Source organism: Puma concolor, chromosome A2 (assembly GCF_028749965.1).
Source record: "Puma concolor isolate L17-30 chromosome A2, mPumCon1.1.hap2, whole genome shotgun sequence".
Taxonomy (NCBI): Eukaryota; Metazoa; Chordata; class Mammalia; order Carnivora; family Felidae; genus Puma; species Puma concolor.
This window is the reverse complement of record NC_141668.1, coordinates 167,070,427-167,089,950: the sequence shown is the minus strand read 5'-3', so window position 1 is coordinate 167,089,950 and position 19,524 is coordinate 167,070,427. Positions and strand designations below refer to the sequence as shown.

The following is a 19,524-nucleotide window of genomic DNA, read 5'->3' as shown; positions in this document are numbered from 1 at the left end:
ACATCACCATAAGCACAAAACCTGCAGATAACACAATGGCAGTAAATCCATACCTTTCAATAATCACTCTCAATGTAAATGGACTAAATGCCCCAATCAAAAGACACAGGGTATCAGAATGGATAAAAAAAAAAATAAGATCCATCTATATGTTGCCTACAAGAAACTCATTTTAGACCTGAGAACACCTGCAGATTGAGAGTGAGGGGATGGAGAACCATCTATCATGCCATTGGACATCAAAAGATAGCTGGAGTAGCCATACTTATACCAGACGAACTAGATTTTAACACAAAGACTGTAACAAGAGATGAAGAAAGCCATTATATCATAACTGAGGGGTCCATCATCAAGAAGAGCTAACAATTGTAAATATTTATGCCCCCAACATGAGAGCACCCAAATATATAAATCAACTAATCACAAATATAAATAAATGTATAGATAATAATACCGTGATTGCAGGGGACTTTAATACTCCACTTGCTGCAATGGACAGACCATCTAGTCAGAAAATCAATAAGGACACAATGGCTCTGAATGACACATTGGACCAGATGGACTTAACGTATATTCAGAAGTTTTCATCCAAAACAGCAGAATACACATTCTTCTCGAGGGCATATGGAACATTCTTGAAAATAGATCACATACTGGGTCACAAAACAGCCCTCAACAAGTATAAAAGGATTGAGATCATACCATGCCTATTTTCAGATCACAACACTATGAAACTTGGTATCAACCACAAGAAAAAATTTGGAAATCCCCTTAATACATGCATATTAAAGAACATCCTACTAAAGCATGAATGGGTCAACCATGAAATTAAAGAAGAAATCAAAACATGTATGGAAGCAAATGAAAATGAACACACAGCAGTCCAAAGCCTTTGGGATTCAGCAAAGGCAGTTCTAAAAGGACAATACATTGCAATTCAGGCCTGTCTCAAGAAGCAAGAAAGGTCCCCAATATATAACCTAACCTCACATCTAAAGGAACTAGAAGGGCAGCAGCAAAGAAAGCCCAAGGTCAGGGGCGCCTGGGTGGCGCAGTCGGTTGAGCGTCCGACTTCAGCCAGGTCACGATCTCGTGGTCCGGGAGTTCGAGCCCCGTGTCAGGCTCTGGGCTGATGGCTCAGAGCCTGGAGCCTGTTTCCGATTCTGTGTCTCCCTCTCTCTCTGCCCCTCGCCCGTTCATGCTCTGTCTCTCTCTGTCCCAAAAATAAATAAACGTTGAAAAAAAATTAAAAAAAAAAAAAAGAAAGCCCAAGGTCAGCAGCAGAATAGAAATAATAAAGATTAGAGCAGAAATAAACAATAAAGAATTTTAAAAACCCAGAAGAATCTGAGAGATGGTTTTTGGAAAGAATAAAGAATGTTGATAACCCCTAACCAGACTTCTCAAAAAGAAAATAGAGAGAGGACCAAAATAGATAAAATCACAAATGAAAGAGGAGAGATCAAAACAAACACCACAGAAATACATACAATTTTTTGAGACTATGATGAAAAATTATGTGCAAACAAACTGGACACCCTGGAAGAACTGGACAAATTCCTAGACACACACACACTACCAAAATTCAAAAGGGAAGAAATAGAAAATTTGAACGGACCCATAACCAATGAAGAAATTGAATCCGTTATCAAAAATCTCTCAACAAGTAAGAGTCCTGGGCCAGATGCCTTCCCAGGGGAATTCTACCAGACATTTAAAGTAGCATTCATACCTATTCTTCTCAGGATGTTCCAAAAAATATAAACAGAAGGAAAGTTTCCAGACTCGTTCTATGAAGCCAAAATTACCTTGATTACAAAACCAGACAAAGACCCCACTAAAAAAGAGAATTACAGGCAACCATCCTTGATGAACATGGATGCAAAAATTCTCAACCAGATACTAACAAATCGAATTCAATAGTATATTAATAGAATTCTTCACCATGATCAAGTGGAATTCATTCCTGGGCTGCAGGGCTGGCTCAATATTTGCAAATCAATCAATGTGATATATCACATTAATAGAAGAAAGGATAAGAACCATAGGATCCTGTCAATAGGTGCAGAAAAAAACATTTGACAAAATACAACATCCTTTCTTAATAAAAACCCTCAAGAAAGTCGGGATATTAGGAATATACCTTAACATCATAAAAGCCATAAATGAAAAGCCCACAGCTAATGTCATTCTCAATGGGGAAAAACAGAACTTTCCCTCTGAGATCGGGAACATGACAGGGCTGTCCACTCTCACACTGTTATTTTTTTTTTAATTTTTTTTTTCAACGTTTATTTTTATTTTTGGGACAGAGAGAGACAGAGCATGAACGGAGGAGGGGCAGAGAGAGAGGGAGACACAGAATCGGAAACAGGCTCCAGGCTCTGAGCCATCAGCCCAGAGCCTGACGCGGGGCTCGAACTCACGGACCGCGAGATCGTGACCTGGCTGAAGTCGGACGCTTAACCGACTGCGCCACCCAGGCGCCCCTCACACTGTTATTTAACATAGTGTTGGAAGTCCGAGCCTCAGCAATCAGGCAACAAAACGAAGTAAAAAGTATCCAAATTGACAAGAAGAAGTCAAACTTTCACTCTTCACAAATGACAAGAAACTCTACCGAAGAGTCCACCTAAAACTGCTGGAACTGATACATGAATTCAGGAAAGTCACAGGATACAAAATCAACGTATAGAAATTGGTTGCATTTCTATACACAAATAATGAAGTAACAGAAAGAAGAATCAAGGAATATATTCCATTTACAATTGCACCAAGAATTATAAAATACATAGAAACAAACCTAACCAAAGATGTAAAAGATCTGCACACTGAAAACCATAGAAATCTTATGAAAGAACTAGAAAAAGACACAAAGAAATGGAAAAACATTCCATGCTCATGGATTGGAAGAGTAAGTATTGTTAAAACGTCGATACTACCCAAAGTAATCTACACATTCACTGCAATCCCAATGAAAATAGCACCAGCATTCTTCACAGAGCTAGAACAAACAATCCTAAAATTTAAAAAAAAATTTTCTTTTAACGTTTATTTATGAGACAGAGAGAGACAGAGCATGAACAAGGGAGGGGCAGAGAGAGAGGGAGACACAGAATCTGAAACAGGCTCCAGGCTCTAAGCTGTCAGCACAGAGCCCGATGCGGGGCTCGAACTCACGGACTGTGAGATCATGACCTGAGCCGAAGTTGGACGCTTAACCGACCAAGCCACCCAGGCGCCCCTAAAATTTTTATGAAACCACAAAAGAACCCAAATACTAAAGCAATGTTGAAAAAGAGAACCAAAGCTGGAGGCATCACCATCCTGGATTTTAGCCTATATTACAAAGTTGTAATCATCAAGACAGTATGGTATTGGCACAAAAACACATAGACCAATGGAACAGAATAGAGAGCCCAGAAATGCACCCACAAGTATATAGCCAACTAATATTTGACAACAGGAAAGAGTATCCAATGGAAAAAAGACAGTCTCTTTAGCAAATGGTGCTGGGAGAACTGGACAGCAACATGCAGAAGAATGAACCTGGACCACTTTCTTACACCATACACAAAAATAAATTGAAAATGGATGAAAGACCTAAGTGTGAGACAGGAAACCAGCAAGATCCTACAGGAGAAAACAGGCAACAACCTCTTTGTCTTCACCTGCAGGAACTTCTTACTTAACATGTCTCCAAAGGCAAGGGAAATAAAGGAAAAATGAACTGTTTGGGACCTCATCAGGATAAAAAGCTCCTGCATAGCATAGGAAACAATCGACAAAACTAAAAGGCAACTGATGGACTGGGAGAAGATATTTGCAAATGACATAACGGATGAAGGGTTAGTTAGTATACAAAATCTATAAACAACTTACCAAACTCAACACCCAGAAAACAAATAATCCAGTGAAGAAATGGGCAGAAAACATGCATAGACACTTTTCCAAAGAAGACATCCAGATGGTAAACAGACACATGACAAGATGCTCGACATCACTCATCATCAGGGAAATACAAACCAAAAACACATTGAGATACCCCCTCACACTGGTCAGAGTGGCTAAAAGTAACAACTCAGGAAACAACAGATGTTGGTGAGGATGTGGAGAAAGGGGAACCCTCTTGCACTGTTGGTGGGAATACAAACTGGTGTAGCCACTCTGGAAAACAGTGTGGAGGTCCCTCAAAAAATCAAAATTAGATTTTGTGTGTTTTTTGGGGGGTGATGGTGGAGGGCGTGCTAGCCTTCCAGCTAAAAGAATTCAGAAATATGTGTCCCCTTTGGCGATGTCTGCCTTTAATAGGTGACTGCACATTTCTAAGCAAAAAATAAATAAATTAATTAAATTAAATTAAATTAAATTAAATTAAATTAATAAAATAAAAATAAAAATATGAGTGTACATGAAAAGTATGTGTTACCATATAAGGATCCATACCTGCTGTCATACAGGCTACATAAAAATTGATTTGGAGGAAATTTTCCCTTGGCTTTAATTTTGCCCTGATCTGATAGCAGAAAGAGGTTTAGAAATGGACTATCCAGGACTAAGGAGGAACTTTACAGTGGAGAGACCCAGCAGACAGCGCCTTAATCACGTGATCAAGACTCACAGCACCAACAATGGGACAAATCGATGTCTTTGGGCTCCCGACATGATGCACTGAGAATCCATAGTGTCTCTCCTGTGACAGTGCTGCCCCCAAATGCAAAACCTGGATGTCATTACGAGGAAGCATGGAGCCAACCCAAACCGTGGGACAGCCCCCCAAATAGCCGGACGTGAAAGTCACTCAAGACGGCTGTGCTGCCAGGGGTTGAGCAGATCCAAGGACACTAAGGAGACCCCACCAGTAAATACGACGTCTGTTCCTGCACAGATCCTTTTCCTATAAAGGATCCAAGCCAAACCAGACCAGACCAAACCAAAGGGAAACCACTGGCCAGCCTGAACGGGGCTGGAGGTTTTGGTGGTGGTAACAAGTCAACATTAACGTCCTAATATTGATGCCTGTGCTGTGGTTTTGTGGGAGAATATCTTTGCTTCTAGAAATTCCACACGGAGCTAATTAGGGGCCTCAATGGTGCGGCCTCAAATGATTCAGAGGGATAAAAGGTTTTTATGCCCATTTCTCCTTTTTCTGCTTGAGTCTAAAGATTTTTTAAAAAAATGATTATGTTTGCTTGGATCGGGCAGACTGCCGCTTATGGCATTTCCCCATCTTCCTTAGTTTTTAAGCAAAGGGGTTCTGTTTTGTGACTTTTCATCCTGTGATTGATAAGATAACTTCCCTCGGTTTCAAGAGCCACTCACACTGGCCTTTGTTCTCAGAACCCAATTTGGACAACACAATTTCTGGTCCCCCATGAAAACGATGGGATGTGCAAAAGAAGCGTTCAAATGGCCAGTGAGAAGGGTCAGTGCAGCAACCACCACTCTGCACACAGTGGTTAAAAAGAGCAATGAAGTGACAGAAAGAGAAATCAGGGAATCAATCCCATTTACAGTTGCACAAAAAACCATAAAATACCTAGGAATAAATCTAACCAAAGAGGTGAAAAATCTATACACTGAAAACTATAGAAAACTTATGAAAGAAATTGAAGAAGACACAAAAAAAATGGAAAAAAGATTCCATGCTCCTGGATAGAAAGAATAAATATTGTTAAAATGTCAATACTACCCAAAGCAATCTTCATATTGAATGCAGTCCCTATCAAAATAACACCAGCATTTTTCACAGAGCTAGAACAAATAATCCTAAAATTTGTATGGAACCAGAAAAGACCCCGAATAGCCAAAGCGATCTTGAAAAAGAAAACCAAAGCAGGAGGCATCACAATCCCAGACTTCAAGCTATACTACAAAGCTGTAATCATTAAGACAGTATGGTACTGGCACAAGAACAGACACTCAGATCAATGGAACAGAATAGAGAACCCAGAAATGGACCCACAAATGTATGGCCAACTAATCTTTGACAAAGCAGGAAAGAATATCCAGTGGAATAAAGACAGTTTCTTCAGCAAGTGGTGCTGGGAAGACTGGACAGCAACAACCAGAAAAATGAACCTCGACCACTTTCTTACACCACACACAAAAATAAACTCAAAATGGGTGAAAGACCTAAATAAGACAGGAAGGCATCAAATCCTAGAGGAGAAAGCAGGCAAAAACCTCTTTGACCTCAGCTGCAGCAACTTCTTACTCAACACGTCTCTAGAGGCAAGGGAAACAAAAGCAAAAATGAACTACTATTATAAAAAGCTTCTGCACAGCGAAGGAAACAATCAGCAAAACTAAAAGGCAACCAACAGAATGGGAGAAGATATTTGCAAATGACATATCAGATAAAGGGTTAGTATCCAAAATCTACAAAGAACTTCTCAAACTCAATATCCAAAAAACAAATAATCCAGTGAAGAAATGGGCAAAAGACATGAATAGACACTTCTCCAAAGAAGACAGATGGCCAACCCACCCATGAAAAGATGCTCAACATCACTCATCATCAGGGAAATACAAATCAAAAACCACAATGAGATATCATCTTACACCTGTCAGAACGGCTAACATTAACAACTCTGGCAACAACAGATGTTGGCAAGGATGCGGAGAAAGAGGATCTCTTTTGCATTGTTGGTGGGATTGCAAGCTGGTGCAGCCACTCTGGAAAACAGTATGGAGGTTCCTCAAAAAACTAAAAACAGAACTACCCTACAACCCAGCAATTGCATTACTAGGCATTTATCCAAGGGATAGAGGTGTGCTGTTTCGAAGGGACACATGCATCCCAATGTTTATAGCAGCACTATCAACAATAGCCAGAATATGGAAACAGCCCAAATGTCCATCGATGGATGAATGGATAAAGAAAACGTGGTATGCATGTATATACATATATATGTATATATATATGTATATGTATATATATGTATATATATGAGTGTATATATGTATATATATGTATATGTATGTGTATATATATATATATATATATATATATATATATAATGGAGTATTACTCGGCAATCAAAAATATGAAATCTTGCCATTTGCAACTATGTGGAGGGAACTAAAGGGTATTATGCTAAGCGAAGTTAGAGAAAAACAAATATCACTTCACGCACATGAAGACTTTAAGACACAGAACAGATGAACATAAGGGAAGGGAAGAAAAATAATATAAAACCAGGGAGGGGGACAAACCATAGAGACTCTTAAATATGGAGAACAAACTGAGAGTTACTGGAGGGGTTGTGGGAGGGAGGATGGGCTAAATGGGTAAGAGGCATTAAGGAATCTACTCCTGAAATCATTGTTGCACTATATGCTAACTAATTTGGATGTAAATTAAAAAAAAAATAAAAGAAAAAGAAAGAAAGAAAGAGCAATCTGGACAGGGCGGGCCGAGAGGGAATCTGCCAGGGGGACCCTCACGACAGGGGCCATGCTGCCCGTGGTGCGGGGGGGGGCTCTCTGTGGGCTTGGTTTCCACTGCACCCATCCTAGCAGAAAGGCCTTTCTCTACATAAGACACATCAAAAAGCATTTTTAAAAAGCAGACATCAGGCCTCACTGGGCTCAAAGGCTCTGAGCAAATGGCAGGTAGGATTCCCACCAGTTCTGTCAGGGCCGCCTTGTGGTGGGGACCACTCTGGTTCTGCTTTCAATGGGCTTCTTGGAAGAGAAATTTCTCTTGGCTTAAGATTTATTTGGCCCGAGATGTAAAGTTTCAAGTGTGCACATGTTTTGTCTTATCCAGAACTGAATGAATGAATGAATGAATGAATGAATGAATGAATTAGTGAATGAATGAATGAATGAGGGAGGGAGGGAATGAATGAATGAAAACAAATCAACAGATGTTGTTAGGCATTGAGTTAGGCACCTCTTTGGAAAGCAACGTAAATGAGTTTTCTTTGGTAAAGGCAGGCTAAAAACTCATCTCAGACAGAAACAACTTCCCCCCTCAGACAGGCCCTCCTTCCTCCACAGAAGGGTACACATGCCCCTCTCAGACAGGTGGACCCTCTCCCCTTAGATAGGCCCTCCCCTTCAGACAGGCCCTCCTCCCCCCTCAGACACAAGCATCCTTCCACCCAAACAGGCCCCTTCCCCCCTCAGATAGGTTCTCCTCCCTCAAACAGGCCCTCCTCCTTCTCACTGAGCCTCAACACTCTGACCTGGGCCTCCTCCCTCAGACCAGGCCCTCTCCCCTTTAAGGGAGCCTCCCCACTCAGACCATCCCCTCACCCCTCAAGCCTGATCGAGGCTTGATTGAGCCTCCCCATTCTGGCCAGCCTCCCTGCTCAGACCATGCCCTCCTCCCTCGGAGCAAGCCCTCTCCCATCAGACCAGGCCCTCCTCGCTCTGACCGAGCTTCCCCCCTCTGGCTGGCCCACAGGCAGGTGGACTCACTCTGGGTCAGGCCCAGGGGGGCACTGTCGGTACTGCCGATGCGGTTGCAACAGTCCAGGAAGGCCTTCACGCACGAGGCCTCGTGCTGGACGAACCCGGCCCTGCGCTCGCACGAGAACTTCGTGGGGTTCTCCCGCATGCCATGTTCACAGCACTTGCGCAGCTGCTTTGGGTACTGACCCGCTGTGTGGACACGACACCGGTCAGGGCCTCAGCCGGGACCTCAAAGCAGGAGGAGCTCAGGGCGGACCAAGGGTAGGACGTCCCCAGGGCCCGGCCCTGCCCTCCTCCCTCCTGGGCCGGATCCCAGATGGGCAGGGTTTGGAGGAAGGGTGGGGGCCCCCACCTTTGTCCATCCTCTTCTCTGTGAGCATCACCGAGCGGCGGCGCCAGGCATCAGGTTTGGGGCACTCGGGATCTGAGGGGAGGGCACACGCGAACAAGGTGGGTTAAGCGTCAACTGAGGGTCCCCGATGTACTCCTCTCAGTAGCCGTGAAGGAGGGGTGTTGCTGCTCCCATTTGACAGATGAGGAAACTGAGGCTCAGCGGGCAGTGATTCACTAGGTGGGGGCTGGGGCAGGACTTGAACCCAGGGCCCCCACCTGCTCTCAGCATCTGAGGACCTCAGAACAGTGCCCTCCATCTGCTCTCAGCATCGGGGGTGGAGGCCCCACCCCTCCCCGGCCCTCACCTGTCCTATCCGGGGTCTGCAGGTTTTTGTTGGTCTGGAAGGCCAGCCCTGCGTCCGTGAAGACGCCGGCATAGTCCTTCCCGCTACCTGGAGTGCAGCCGATGTCAGCCTTCTCTACCACGTTCCAGATCTGCGGGAGGGCAGGGGTCACCAGGCTGACATGTCCGACAGCCCCTCCGTTCTGGTCCCAGACCCCTCTCAGAGCTGTGTGCACAGCCCCCGCCAACCACCCCCAGCGCGGACTCCTCCATCTACGCTCCCACCCGCGGCCTTCACTTCCGCGCCACGTCTGTGTCCCTCCCAGCCTCTGTCCCGCCCACGCCTAGCCCCACTTCCGGTTCCCTTCTGAGCGCCACCTGAGCCTCAGCCCCACGCCACCCCTTTGCTTCCGCCACACCCCAGCGGTACGGGGCGCACCTTGCTCTGAGTTAACCTATTCCTGTTCATCACGAACGCGCCCTTGTCCACTGCCACGAGCCCCACTCGGGACCCCCGGTCACCCTCGATCTTGATGGTCAAAAGCTGCCCAGGTGGGTACACCTTCTCTTCCTTCTTGCCACCTTTCACCACCAGCTGTTGGCGGGGATGGGGGACACACAGAGGTAGGAGTGAGGGGTCAGCCCTGCCAGGCTGGGTCTCCATCAGCAGTCAGCCCAGGGCAGTGTCCGTGCTGTGCTGGTCAGGAAGGGGCAACGGTGGAGACAGACAGACTGAAGGTGGAAAGGCCAGCAGGGAGGGAGATACTGAGGCTGAAACAGAGGTGGGGAGAGAAGGAGCTGGAAAAGGAGAAGATGGGTCTCGGTTGGGGAACCCACCCAGAAGGCTGGAGAGAGGCAGAGACGGAGCGAGCACTGGCCAGGCGGGGAGTGCCAAGATGGGTGCAGAGGAAGGCTCCGGAAGCTTACCTTGCCCACACAGGAGTCCTTGACATCCACCCACACGGAATCGGCCACCACCTCCCTCTGGCCATTGTTGTTAATGAAGGTGTAATAAGCCACCAGGCGGAAGGAAGGAATGAAGTCCTCAGTGATGGTCAGGGGCATCGCGTACATGTCCTGGCCGGGCTCCCGCGTCTGACGCTCCGCCTTCAACAGCTTCCCTTTGTTCATGATCTGGGGGAGACAGGTTGGCATAAGGAAGAATCAGCAAGGTGGAGGGGGGTGGCCCTGGACTGGGGGTGCTGCAGAAGTAAGGAGGAGGGGTCTGGGATCCTAGGAGGGCACGGACCAGGTAGGTGAAGTAGCGGATGTTGTTCTCCTGGGTGGTGGTGGGGTCAATTCGCAGGTGGAAGTTGACGTTGAGATCTTCCCCTGGCTTGAGCTCCACGCGAGGCACAGAGATGTGCAGGTAGTTATTACTCATGGTGCTGTAGGGTTGGGCGTTCATAGTCCTGTTGGTCTGTCGTGACTCTGGGATACCATCCTTCCTAGTGCTTACCTGGGTGAGGAAAGGGGGATGAATTCTGGCCCCCCAAAGATGTCCACATCCTAATCCCTGGGACCTGGGAATACGGTACCTTCCCTGGCCGAGGGAGTTTGCAAATGGGATTAAGGGTCTGAGGATGGGGAGTCTGTTTTGGATTATCCAGGTGGGTCAAATGTAATCACCGGATCTTTATAATATACCTATGCAGATGGCCAGACTGCTGGTGCAGATAAGATCCCCTCTATACAGATGAAAACCCTCTATGTGAATGGCAGGAAGCCCTGATACAATAAAAGGACCCCACTCCTCACGTGGCAGGATGACCGTGGCAGAGGACAGAGTTCCTCCATGCAAATACAGTCCCCTATCTCCCAGAAGTGGGGCGAGAGGAGGGTGAGGACTCACGGTGATGGGCAGGGACCTAAAGGTTTTGTGTGTGTTGATGATCAGCTTGGCCACGCCGTCTTCCTGGGTGAAGGAGGACCCTTTGGAGTACTGGGTCACCACGGGGACGTTGGGGGCTGGGGAGCCGTCGGGGTTCGTCACGAACACCTGCGGGTGCAGTGCAGGGGCAGGTGGAGGGCGTTCAGGTCGACCCAGAGGCGTGGCTGATGCTCAGGGGAAGGGTGGGGGAGGCAGCCCCACCCCGGGTCTCACCATGAGGTCAAAGGGCATGCCTGGTTTGAAGAACTTGGAAGTCTTAGTGAAGTGGATCTGGTAGGGGGAGGTCACAATGGGGATCCCGCTGCGCTCCGCCTCCACCATGTCGCTGCCTGAGGGGGCCAGCCGTGAGGGCAGGCTCCTGGGCCACCCCTCCAGGTTGGACCACACCTTACACTGGGCCTCCCTCAGACTGGGCCTCCTGCATCAGACTGGCTGGAACCTTCATTCTGTTCCTCCCCCATCAGACTGGCTAGAACCTTCATTCTGTTCCTCCCCCATCACTGGGACTCCTCTGTCAGACTGGATCCCACCTTCATGCTGGGCCTCCCTCCTCAGACTGGACATCATCCATCAGACAGGATCCAATCTTCATACTGGCCTCCTGTGATCAGACTTCCTCTGTCAGACTGTTGCCCACCTTCATTCTGGCCTCCCCACTAGGATGGGACCTCCTCTGTCAGACTGGCCCCCAACCTCACTGGGCCTGTTTTCAGACTGGGTCCATTCTGTAAGACTGGATCCCAATTTCATTTTGGGCCGCCCTCCTGAGACTGGGCCTCCTCTATCAGACTGGATCTCACTTTTATTCTGGACCTCCCCCCTCAGACCAGGCCTCCTCTGTCAGACAACTTCCCACCTTCATAGTGGGCCTCCCTCAGACCAGGCCTCCTCTGAGAAACTGGCAGGCACCTTCATTCCTCAGACTATGGCTACCCTGTCACTGGCTGCCACCTTCAGACTTGGCCTCTTTTGTCAGACTGGATCACGCATTCATACTGGGCCTCCCCCCTCAGACTGGGCCTCCTGTGTCAGACTGGATCCCACCTTCATTCTGGCCTCCCCCCGGCAGACTGGGCCTCCTCTATCAGACTGGCTCCCACCTTCATACTGGGCCTCCTATATCAGACTGGATCCCCCCTTCATTCTGGAGCTCCCCCCCCTCAGAATGGGCCTCCTCTATCAGACTGGTTCCCATATTCATACTGGGCCTCCCCTCTCAGACTTGGCCTCACCTGACAGACTACATCCCAATTTTATTCTGGGCCTCCCCCCTCAGACTCAGCCACCTCTATCAGACTGCATCCCACCTTCATTCTGGCCTCCCCCCTTCAGACTGGGCCTCCTCTATCAGACTGGATTTCACCTTCATTCTGAGCTCCCCCCTCACTGGGCCTCCTCTGTTGGACAAAATAACACCTTCATTCTGGCCTCCCCTCTCAGACTGGGCTTCTCTATCAGACTGGATCCCACTTTCATACTGGGCCTCCCCACTCAGACTGGCCCTTGTCTATCAGACTGGATCCCACCTTCATAGTGGGCATCCCCACTCAGACTGGGCTTCCTCTATCAGACTGGATCCCACCTTCATACTGGGCCTCTGCCCTCAGACTGGGTCTCCTCTGTCAGACTGGATCCCACCTTCATTCTGGCCTGCACCCTCACTGGGCCTCCTGTATCAGACTGGTTCCCACCTTGATTCTGGCGTCCCCCCATGAGATTGGGCCTCCTCTATCAGACTGGATCCCACATTCATACTGGGCCTCGCCCCCTCAGACTGGGCCTCCTGTATCAGACTGGATCCCACCTTCATTCTGGGCTCCCCCTCACTGGGGCTCTTCTGTCAAACTGGATCCCACCTTAATACTGGCCTCCCCTATCAGACTGGGCTTCACTATCAGACTGGATCCCACCTTCATTCTGGCCTCCCCCCCATCAGATTGGGCCTCCGCTCGGACTGGATCCCACATTCATACTCGACCTCCCCCCTCAGACTGGGCCTCCTCTATCAGACTGGATCCCACATTCATTTGGGCCTTCCCCCTCAGACTGGGCCTGCCCTGTCAGACTGGATCCCACCTTCATTCTGGCCTCCCCCCCATCAGATTGGGCCTCCGCTCGGACTGGATCCCACATTCATACTCGACCTCCCCCCTCAGACTGGGCCTCCTCTATCAGACTGGATCCCACATTCATTTGGGCCTTCCCCCACAGACTGGGCCTGCCCTGTCAGACTGGATCCCACCTTCATTCTGGCCTCCCCCTCAGACTGGACCTCCTCTATCAGACTGGATCACACCTTCATACTGAACCTACCCCCTCAGACTGGGCCTCCTCTACAGACTGGATCTCATTTTCCTTCTGGACCTCCCCTACTCAGAATGGGCCACCTCTATCAGACTGGATCCCACATTCATTCTGGGGCTCCTTCCGCCCTCAGACTGGGCCTCCCATGTCAGACTGGATCCCACATTCATTCTGGGGCTCCCTCCCCCCTCAGACTGGGCCTCCTCTATCAGACTGGATCCCACTTTCATTCTGGGGCTCCCCCCACCCTCAGATGGGCCTCCTTTGTCTCACTGGGTATCACTTTCCTCTGGATATCCTCTCTTACACTTGGCCTTTGCCCTCAGACTGGTTCTCCCCTGTCACACTGCATTCCACATCCATTCTGGGCCTCTGCCCTCACACTGGGCCTCCCCCCTCATTTGGGTCCCTTTCCTCAGACCAGGCCTCACCTGAGTGCAGGATAACGGTGACAGACACGTACAACGACTTCCCCACCAGGGCATCTGCTCCGGAGGGTTCCACCCCGCTCAGCAGGACCTTTCGTTCCAGCCTGGCCTCCCCACTGCCATCATCGATCTGGGGGAGGAAGGAAGGCTCAGAGACGGGGAGGGGCGCAGGTGAGGGAGGGGGAAGTCCAAAGTGGAGGAGGCTCAGAGGGGCAGAGCACCTGAACACGGGTGAGGGACTGGGGCAGCGAAATCCTCTGTTCACCATCCTGGACCCCAAAGATGACGAAGGCTATTCCATCCACATTCTTCCCATACAAGAACCTGAGAGGCAAGAGGGTCTCAGATGCTCCTCTCCTGAAGGGTGAGGCTGCCTGCAAACTTCCACGGACCCCTGGTCCCGCGCCTGGTGCTTACCTGGCCAGTATCTGGTTCTTCACTCAGCGCCCACCTGGTCCCACACCTGGCCACACTGCACCCGGGTTCCCTTACCCGGCCCCTACCTGGCTCCACCCCTAGCTGCCAACCTGGCCCGTCATCTAGCCCTCACCTGGCCCCCCTCCCCTCCCCTCCCGCCTGGCCCCATTCCTAGCCCCTCACCTGGCCGTGATGGTGACCTCCAGGCCCTGTGGGTCATCAATGTAGTAGAATTTCTCTGTAGGCTCCACTTGGACCTCAAAACTGGGCAGCACTGGGGTCGAGACGGCACCAGTAGGCTGTCAGCACTGGGCCTGGCACCTGGGGCCCCCACCCTGACTCCTTCCTCCTCTTACCGTACTCCTTCACCTCGAACTCAGCAGAGAATACCTGCTGTGGGGCATCTTCATAGTGGGCTTCTATCTTCCACTGCCCTGTACTGTGGGGAAGGCAGGTGAGTGAGCCAGCCAGACGCCCTCCCTTGGCATAGGGAACCCCCTCTAGGAGGGCCTGACATACTTGACCTGCTCCGGGATGTTCCAAGACAGGGACGAGATGCCAAACAGCCTCCCAGAAGACAAGAAGTCCCTCTTGATGGGAACACCGTCGGGGGTCTGACAGGGAGGGTGTGTCTCTTCAGAGACCTGGCTTAGCCCCTAGGCTCTCTTCCTCCTCTCTGTGTCTGGACACTCTCTGTGTGTCATGACTACTGGGGCAGTGGTTATGAACATGGACTTGAGTCAGTCAGCCTGGGTTCAAATGCCCACTCTCCCATTTACGTGCTGTGTCACCTTGGGCAAATTACTTGATGTCTCTGTGCTCAATGTGCCCAGCTAGAAGAAGGAGAGGAACATAGCCCCTCCCTCACTGGCTTGGCACATGATTCATGTAAGCTGGAGCTCACTCTCGTCGGCAGCTGTCTGAATACTGATAGTAATTAGCATTTATCACCTACTTTGTGCGGGACCCTGTGGTAAGCATCCTATGGGCGCTAAGTCACACAGCATTGCCTACCTTCGACTCTTTGACCTACAAGAATACAAAGTCGTGTGGTTCAACCTAACACACAGTATGTCATTCGTTGCAAATAACTAAACACCAGGAGACATCATGAAAAATCTGGCTTTCTGGCTTCTCTTGGAAATTGGGATAACCATGGATACGGGTTCCTGTTGGCACATAGCGACATTTGACTGGAACTGGGCAGAGGCTCTACCGTTAGAGGTGTGTGTTCTCCGTTCCCCACAAATCCCACCAATCCCCACAGTCACCTTGTGGCTGTCAGGACCTGGTCCCTGTTAACTTTGCATGATTGCAAGAAGTACTCATGATGATCCTCTGAGAACCACCTACCTCTTCCCTCTGTCCTTCACTTCCTCCTTCCATTCCCCCTCCCCCCCCACCCCTTTCCTGCCTTAGCCCAGTAAATTGTAAAGAAATTACTGTATGCCAAGCACCCATCCTGTCTGGAATTTAGGTTCTTTGGAGGTCTAGGGAACGGGCAATTAGCAAATGAATACATTCAATTTATAGGGTGCCTAAAGGAGATGACAGGAAGGGAGACCAGTGGAGTGTGTGTGTGTGTGTGTGTGTGTGTGTGTGTGCGTGGGTGTATGAGTTGGGAGAGGGTGTCTGCAATTTTACAGGTCCTCAGGCTTCTCTGTAAAATTGTGCCATCGGTGACATTTGAGCAGAGACTTGAATGACGTGATGGGGCAAGCTATGTGGGTATTTGGAGGAAGAGCGTTTTGTGAGTAGTGGGGGAACAGCCTGTGCAAAGGTCCTAGGGCTGGCTCTTTATGGCAGTTGGAGGGACAGCAATAAGGCCCATGTGGCTGGAGCAGAGTGAGTGAGGGGAAGAGGGGGAGGAGAGGAGGAGAGGAGGACAGGTAGGGGACAGGGCAAGTCTTGCAGGGCCTTGGGGAGTGCTGGGAGGACTTAGGCTTTTACCCCAAGGAGGTGGGAGCTCCTGGAGGGCTCTGGGTGGAGGAGGGTGGGACAGGAGTTGGGTGCTCGAGGCTGCCCCCTGGCAGCAGGAGGCGGATTGGGCTACAGAGAGTTTTTATCTGTCATCTCAATCTTCAGCTGAGAAAACCAAGGCCCAGGAGGGTGAAGTGACCTGTCCAGAGTGACACGGTCCCCAGAGGTTTGTCTGGAGCCGGAATCCACGGGCAGAAGCATCACTGTGCCTGGTATCCCTGGATCTCTGCCCTGTGTCCAGGGCTCTTTCTGTGTTCGTGGCTCTACAGGTCTCTTTGCCTTTAGGCCTCTGCAGTCCTGCCTTTTCCAGAATCTCTTCTCTGTCTCTATCTCTTTGTCTCTCCCCGAGTCTCTGCCCAGGGGGAGTCATTGTCTGGGTACCCCGCTGCTGGTACCTGGATGCTGAAAATAATGATCCGGCCCACGGGCAGTAGGTCGTTGTCCACGGTAAAGATCCGATAGAGGACTGGGAGATGATGTTAGAGAAAGGGGGCGGTGAGTGAGGCCCTGCCCCTCCCCACAGTCCCCCCCAGCCCTCTCTCCAGCCACCGCCCAGCCCCTTACCCGTGGAGCCTGGGGTATAGATGGGCTTGTCCGTCTGGATGAAGAGGTACCCACTCTGAAAGCTGACCAGCACCACCTTCTCCACCACAGTGCCCCCGAAGTCCGCCTGGACAGTCACGAATTTTTTCCCCTTCCCTGATGTTAATTCCCGGTTGGCTGGGATCTAGGCATAGCCAGAGAATCATTGAGATGCTGCCTCCCGGCCCCTTGCCCGCATTCAGCTCCAGGCTTTCAGAGGGGTCCACACCTGTCTGCCCTTCCTGCCAATAGCACCTGTCCACCACTCCGGATCTCCCTGGTGTGCCCAGGTTGGGAGCAGAGGGGTAGTGGGGGGGGGGGAGTAAGGGTCTAAGATGGGTAGGGATCAGAAAGGGGGATGAGTAGGGGGAATCAGACAAGGGGCTCAGAGGACCTCTCTTAGGAGAGGGGCTCAAAGCTAGGGGCTCAGGATAGGAGAAGCTAATTGAAAGAGGAGTCTCAGAGAGGGGAGGGGCTTCCAAGTGGCACCTGGTCATAATGGGGAGGGGCTTCCAAGTAGGATGGGTTCAAAACATGGAGGAGACTCAGAGCGGGGAGGGGCGCCAGCAGGTGCACGCACCTTGATGTTGACTGTGCTTATGTGGTCATTATCCTTGGTCAGATAAGTGTTTCCTCTGGACAAACTTATCTTCCTGTCTGGAAAGTCGTTGACGCTGACTGTGACAGCAATGTTGCCTCCATAGTCATGGGCCTCCAGCAGCACCTTCTCCTCATTCTCCAGCCGCAGGATGTTGGGGGTGATCATGGAGAACCTGCAGGTCGGGTGGAACACGGGATGGAGCTGCCGTTGTAGGGACCACGGTTCCAACCCTCACCGACATATCACGAAGCCCCCAAATCCTGTGAAGTCAGATCTCGAGGCCTCCAAGTGATTCTGCAGCCACGGAATCACTGAACACACCACAGGCACCCAAACCCGCAGACCCCTGCTTCTAGAAACATCCGCCTCCCATTGTAACCCGAGTGCCATGAACCCCCAGCTCATGAAATCATGAGCTCCCAGGCAGCCCAAGTCCATTCACATCCCAACCCGCTGACCCCTGCCTCCACAGACACCCACGTGCGCCCTGGATTCTACTAGGACCTGAACCCCACCCCCACCTCACAAGTAGCCCGGTTTGGAGAAGGGTCATGACCACTCACATGGGGTCCCCCGGTGCCAGGGGCAGGATGGGAAGCAGCAGCAGCAGCAGCAGGCTGGGGCCCGAGGCAGGCCCCATGGTGCAGGGACGGTGGAGGGACAGAGGGACGGAGGAAACGGACTGGGAGGGAATGAGCAGAGGCTGCTGGAGGCTGCCTTTTATCTGGCTCCCGCCTCCCCCTGCAACCTCAGCCCAGCCCGTAGCTCCCGTAGCTCCCGTGGCTTCCCCCTTCCTGGAGCTGCCCCAGATTGCTCAATACCGTTTCCTAAGTTTTTCAATCCCTGGGGCCAGTGTGTCCTGGGGTAAGTAACCCAAGGGCATGTCCTCCAGCAACATGGACACACCTTCCCCCTGCCAAGGTCTCCCTCAGGGTCAAGGTCAGTTGGCAAACAGGGACCTTTCCCTGTTGCACCTACTTAGCGGCGGAGGAACACTGAGGGCCAGAGAGCTCCTCACCCCAGGTATCGGGGCCTGGCGCCCAGTCAGTTTCTGGCCATGCGTTTGTTAACCAATGCCTTCCTATGGGTTCATCTCTATGCCCATTGTGCCCGGAAGTGTGGGAGAGGGATGGCAGGCAAGATAAGCCAGCAGGGGAGAGAGAGGAGGAGGCCTGGCGGATGGGATTCCCGTTAGCTGGCGTGCCCTGCCCAACATTCCAGGTCGGACAGCCGGAGGGCCAGGCTGCCTGGGTTGAGGCTAAGTGGGGTCTCTGGAAGGCACTTAACCCCAACACAGTATTGGCTGCGTGTCCCCGATTCCAGTTGAACTGGTGTCCTGAGTTTCGTCTGGCACCCCAGCTGGAGGAAGGAGAAGAAGGGGAAGGAAGGGGGAGGATTTCTGGGCGGGGGGAGCCCGGGCACCCCTCTCCCCCCCACCCCCTTGAGTGCAGTGATTTCCCTGCTGCACCCCCCACCCTCACCCTTGAGTCGGTGCCAGGCCTGGGAACAGCGGGGACTGCCCCTCCCCTCCTGGCCCCCCACTTCCAGGATGGGGTCCTTGCTACACTGCTTTCTGAGATTTTCCCCCCAGGACCCACGGCCAGGGCACCTCCCCCACCATGCAGCCCAGGCCTCCCCTTCTCCCCCTACTCATTACTCATTAACTGGAAGGTAAACTTGGCCCGGCTGGATCTGATCTGCCCCATGGCTGCTTCCCCCGCTCCCCCGCACCCCTGACTCAAGCTCAGGAGGGGCCTGAGCATCAGGGACCCCCACCCTGGAGGGTGCAGGGGCAGGCTGGACATTCACAGCCATGAATGTCCCTCTGAGCATTGGGTGACAAGCCAGTGGCATGGGGCAGGCAGAGGCTCAGCCTGGTGCCCCGCACGTGGTGAGACCCCACTGCACGTGGACTGTATGTTTACTGTTTCCAACACCTGCTTCTCTTCCTCACCTTGTTTCGTTGACAGCCCTGCCCATCCTCCAAGCCGTCCCCCATCGTCCTCCCTCTCCCCTGCACTCACTGTCCCAGTCCATCTGTCTGTTGTCTGCACCCCTGTGGTCTGTGGCCTCACGGCTGCAGAATCACTTCTTCCAGCTCATGTACACACACAGTATCGTATTTCATTCCCTGTGAGGTAGGTACTTGTATTATCACACCCATTTTACAGATGAGGAAACTGAGGTTCAGAGAAGTGAATTGACTTGCAATGGGCTACAC

General features: G+C 50.8%; 1 protein-coding gene across 1 annotated transcript in view; it reads right to left on the bottom strand.

Moving 5' to 3' along the window:
• The window catches only part of LOC147583825 (complement C3-like), a 45,151-nt gene extending 27,169 nt beyond the window's left edge, over positions 1 to 17,982 (bottom strand). The window contains exons 1-17 of the mRNA XM_086699300.1: positions 17,867 to 17,982; positions 17,283 to 17,475; positions 16,685 to 16,847; positions 16,516 to 16,586; positions 14,660 to 14,754; positions 14,497 to 14,579; positions 14,324 to 14,414; positions 13,945 to 14,047; positions 13,727 to 13,853; positions 11,205 to 11,320; positions 10,953 to 11,099; positions 10,350 to 10,559; positions 10,028 to 10,234; positions 9,540 to 9,695; positions 9,123 to 9,252; positions 8,777 to 8,848; positions 8,431 to 8,613 (exon numbers count right to left, since the gene is read on the bottom strand). Coding sequence (XP_086555426.1) covers positions 8,431 to 8,613; positions 8,777 to 8,848; positions 9,123 to 9,252; positions 9,540 to 9,695; positions 10,028 to 10,234; positions 10,350 to 10,559; positions 10,953 to 11,099; positions 11,205 to 11,320; positions 13,727 to 13,853; positions 13,945 to 14,047; positions 14,324 to 14,414; positions 14,497 to 14,579; positions 14,660 to 14,754; positions 16,516 to 16,586; positions 16,685 to 16,847; positions 17,283 to 17,475; positions 17,867 to 17,943 — 2,224 coding nt within the window. The 5' untranslated portion in view covers positions 17,944 to 17,982. The remainder of the gene's footprint in view (positions 1 to 8,430; positions 8,614 to 8,776; positions 8,849 to 9,122; positions 9,253 to 9,539; positions 9,696 to 10,027; positions 10,235 to 10,349; positions 10,560 to 10,952; positions 11,100 to 11,204; positions 11,321 to 13,726; positions 13,854 to 13,944; positions 14,048 to 14,323; positions 14,415 to 14,496; positions 14,580 to 14,659; positions 14,755 to 16,515; positions 16,587 to 16,684; positions 16,848 to 17,282; positions 17,476 to 17,866) is intronic.
• Positions 17,983 to 19,524: the final 1,542 nt, after the last annotated feature.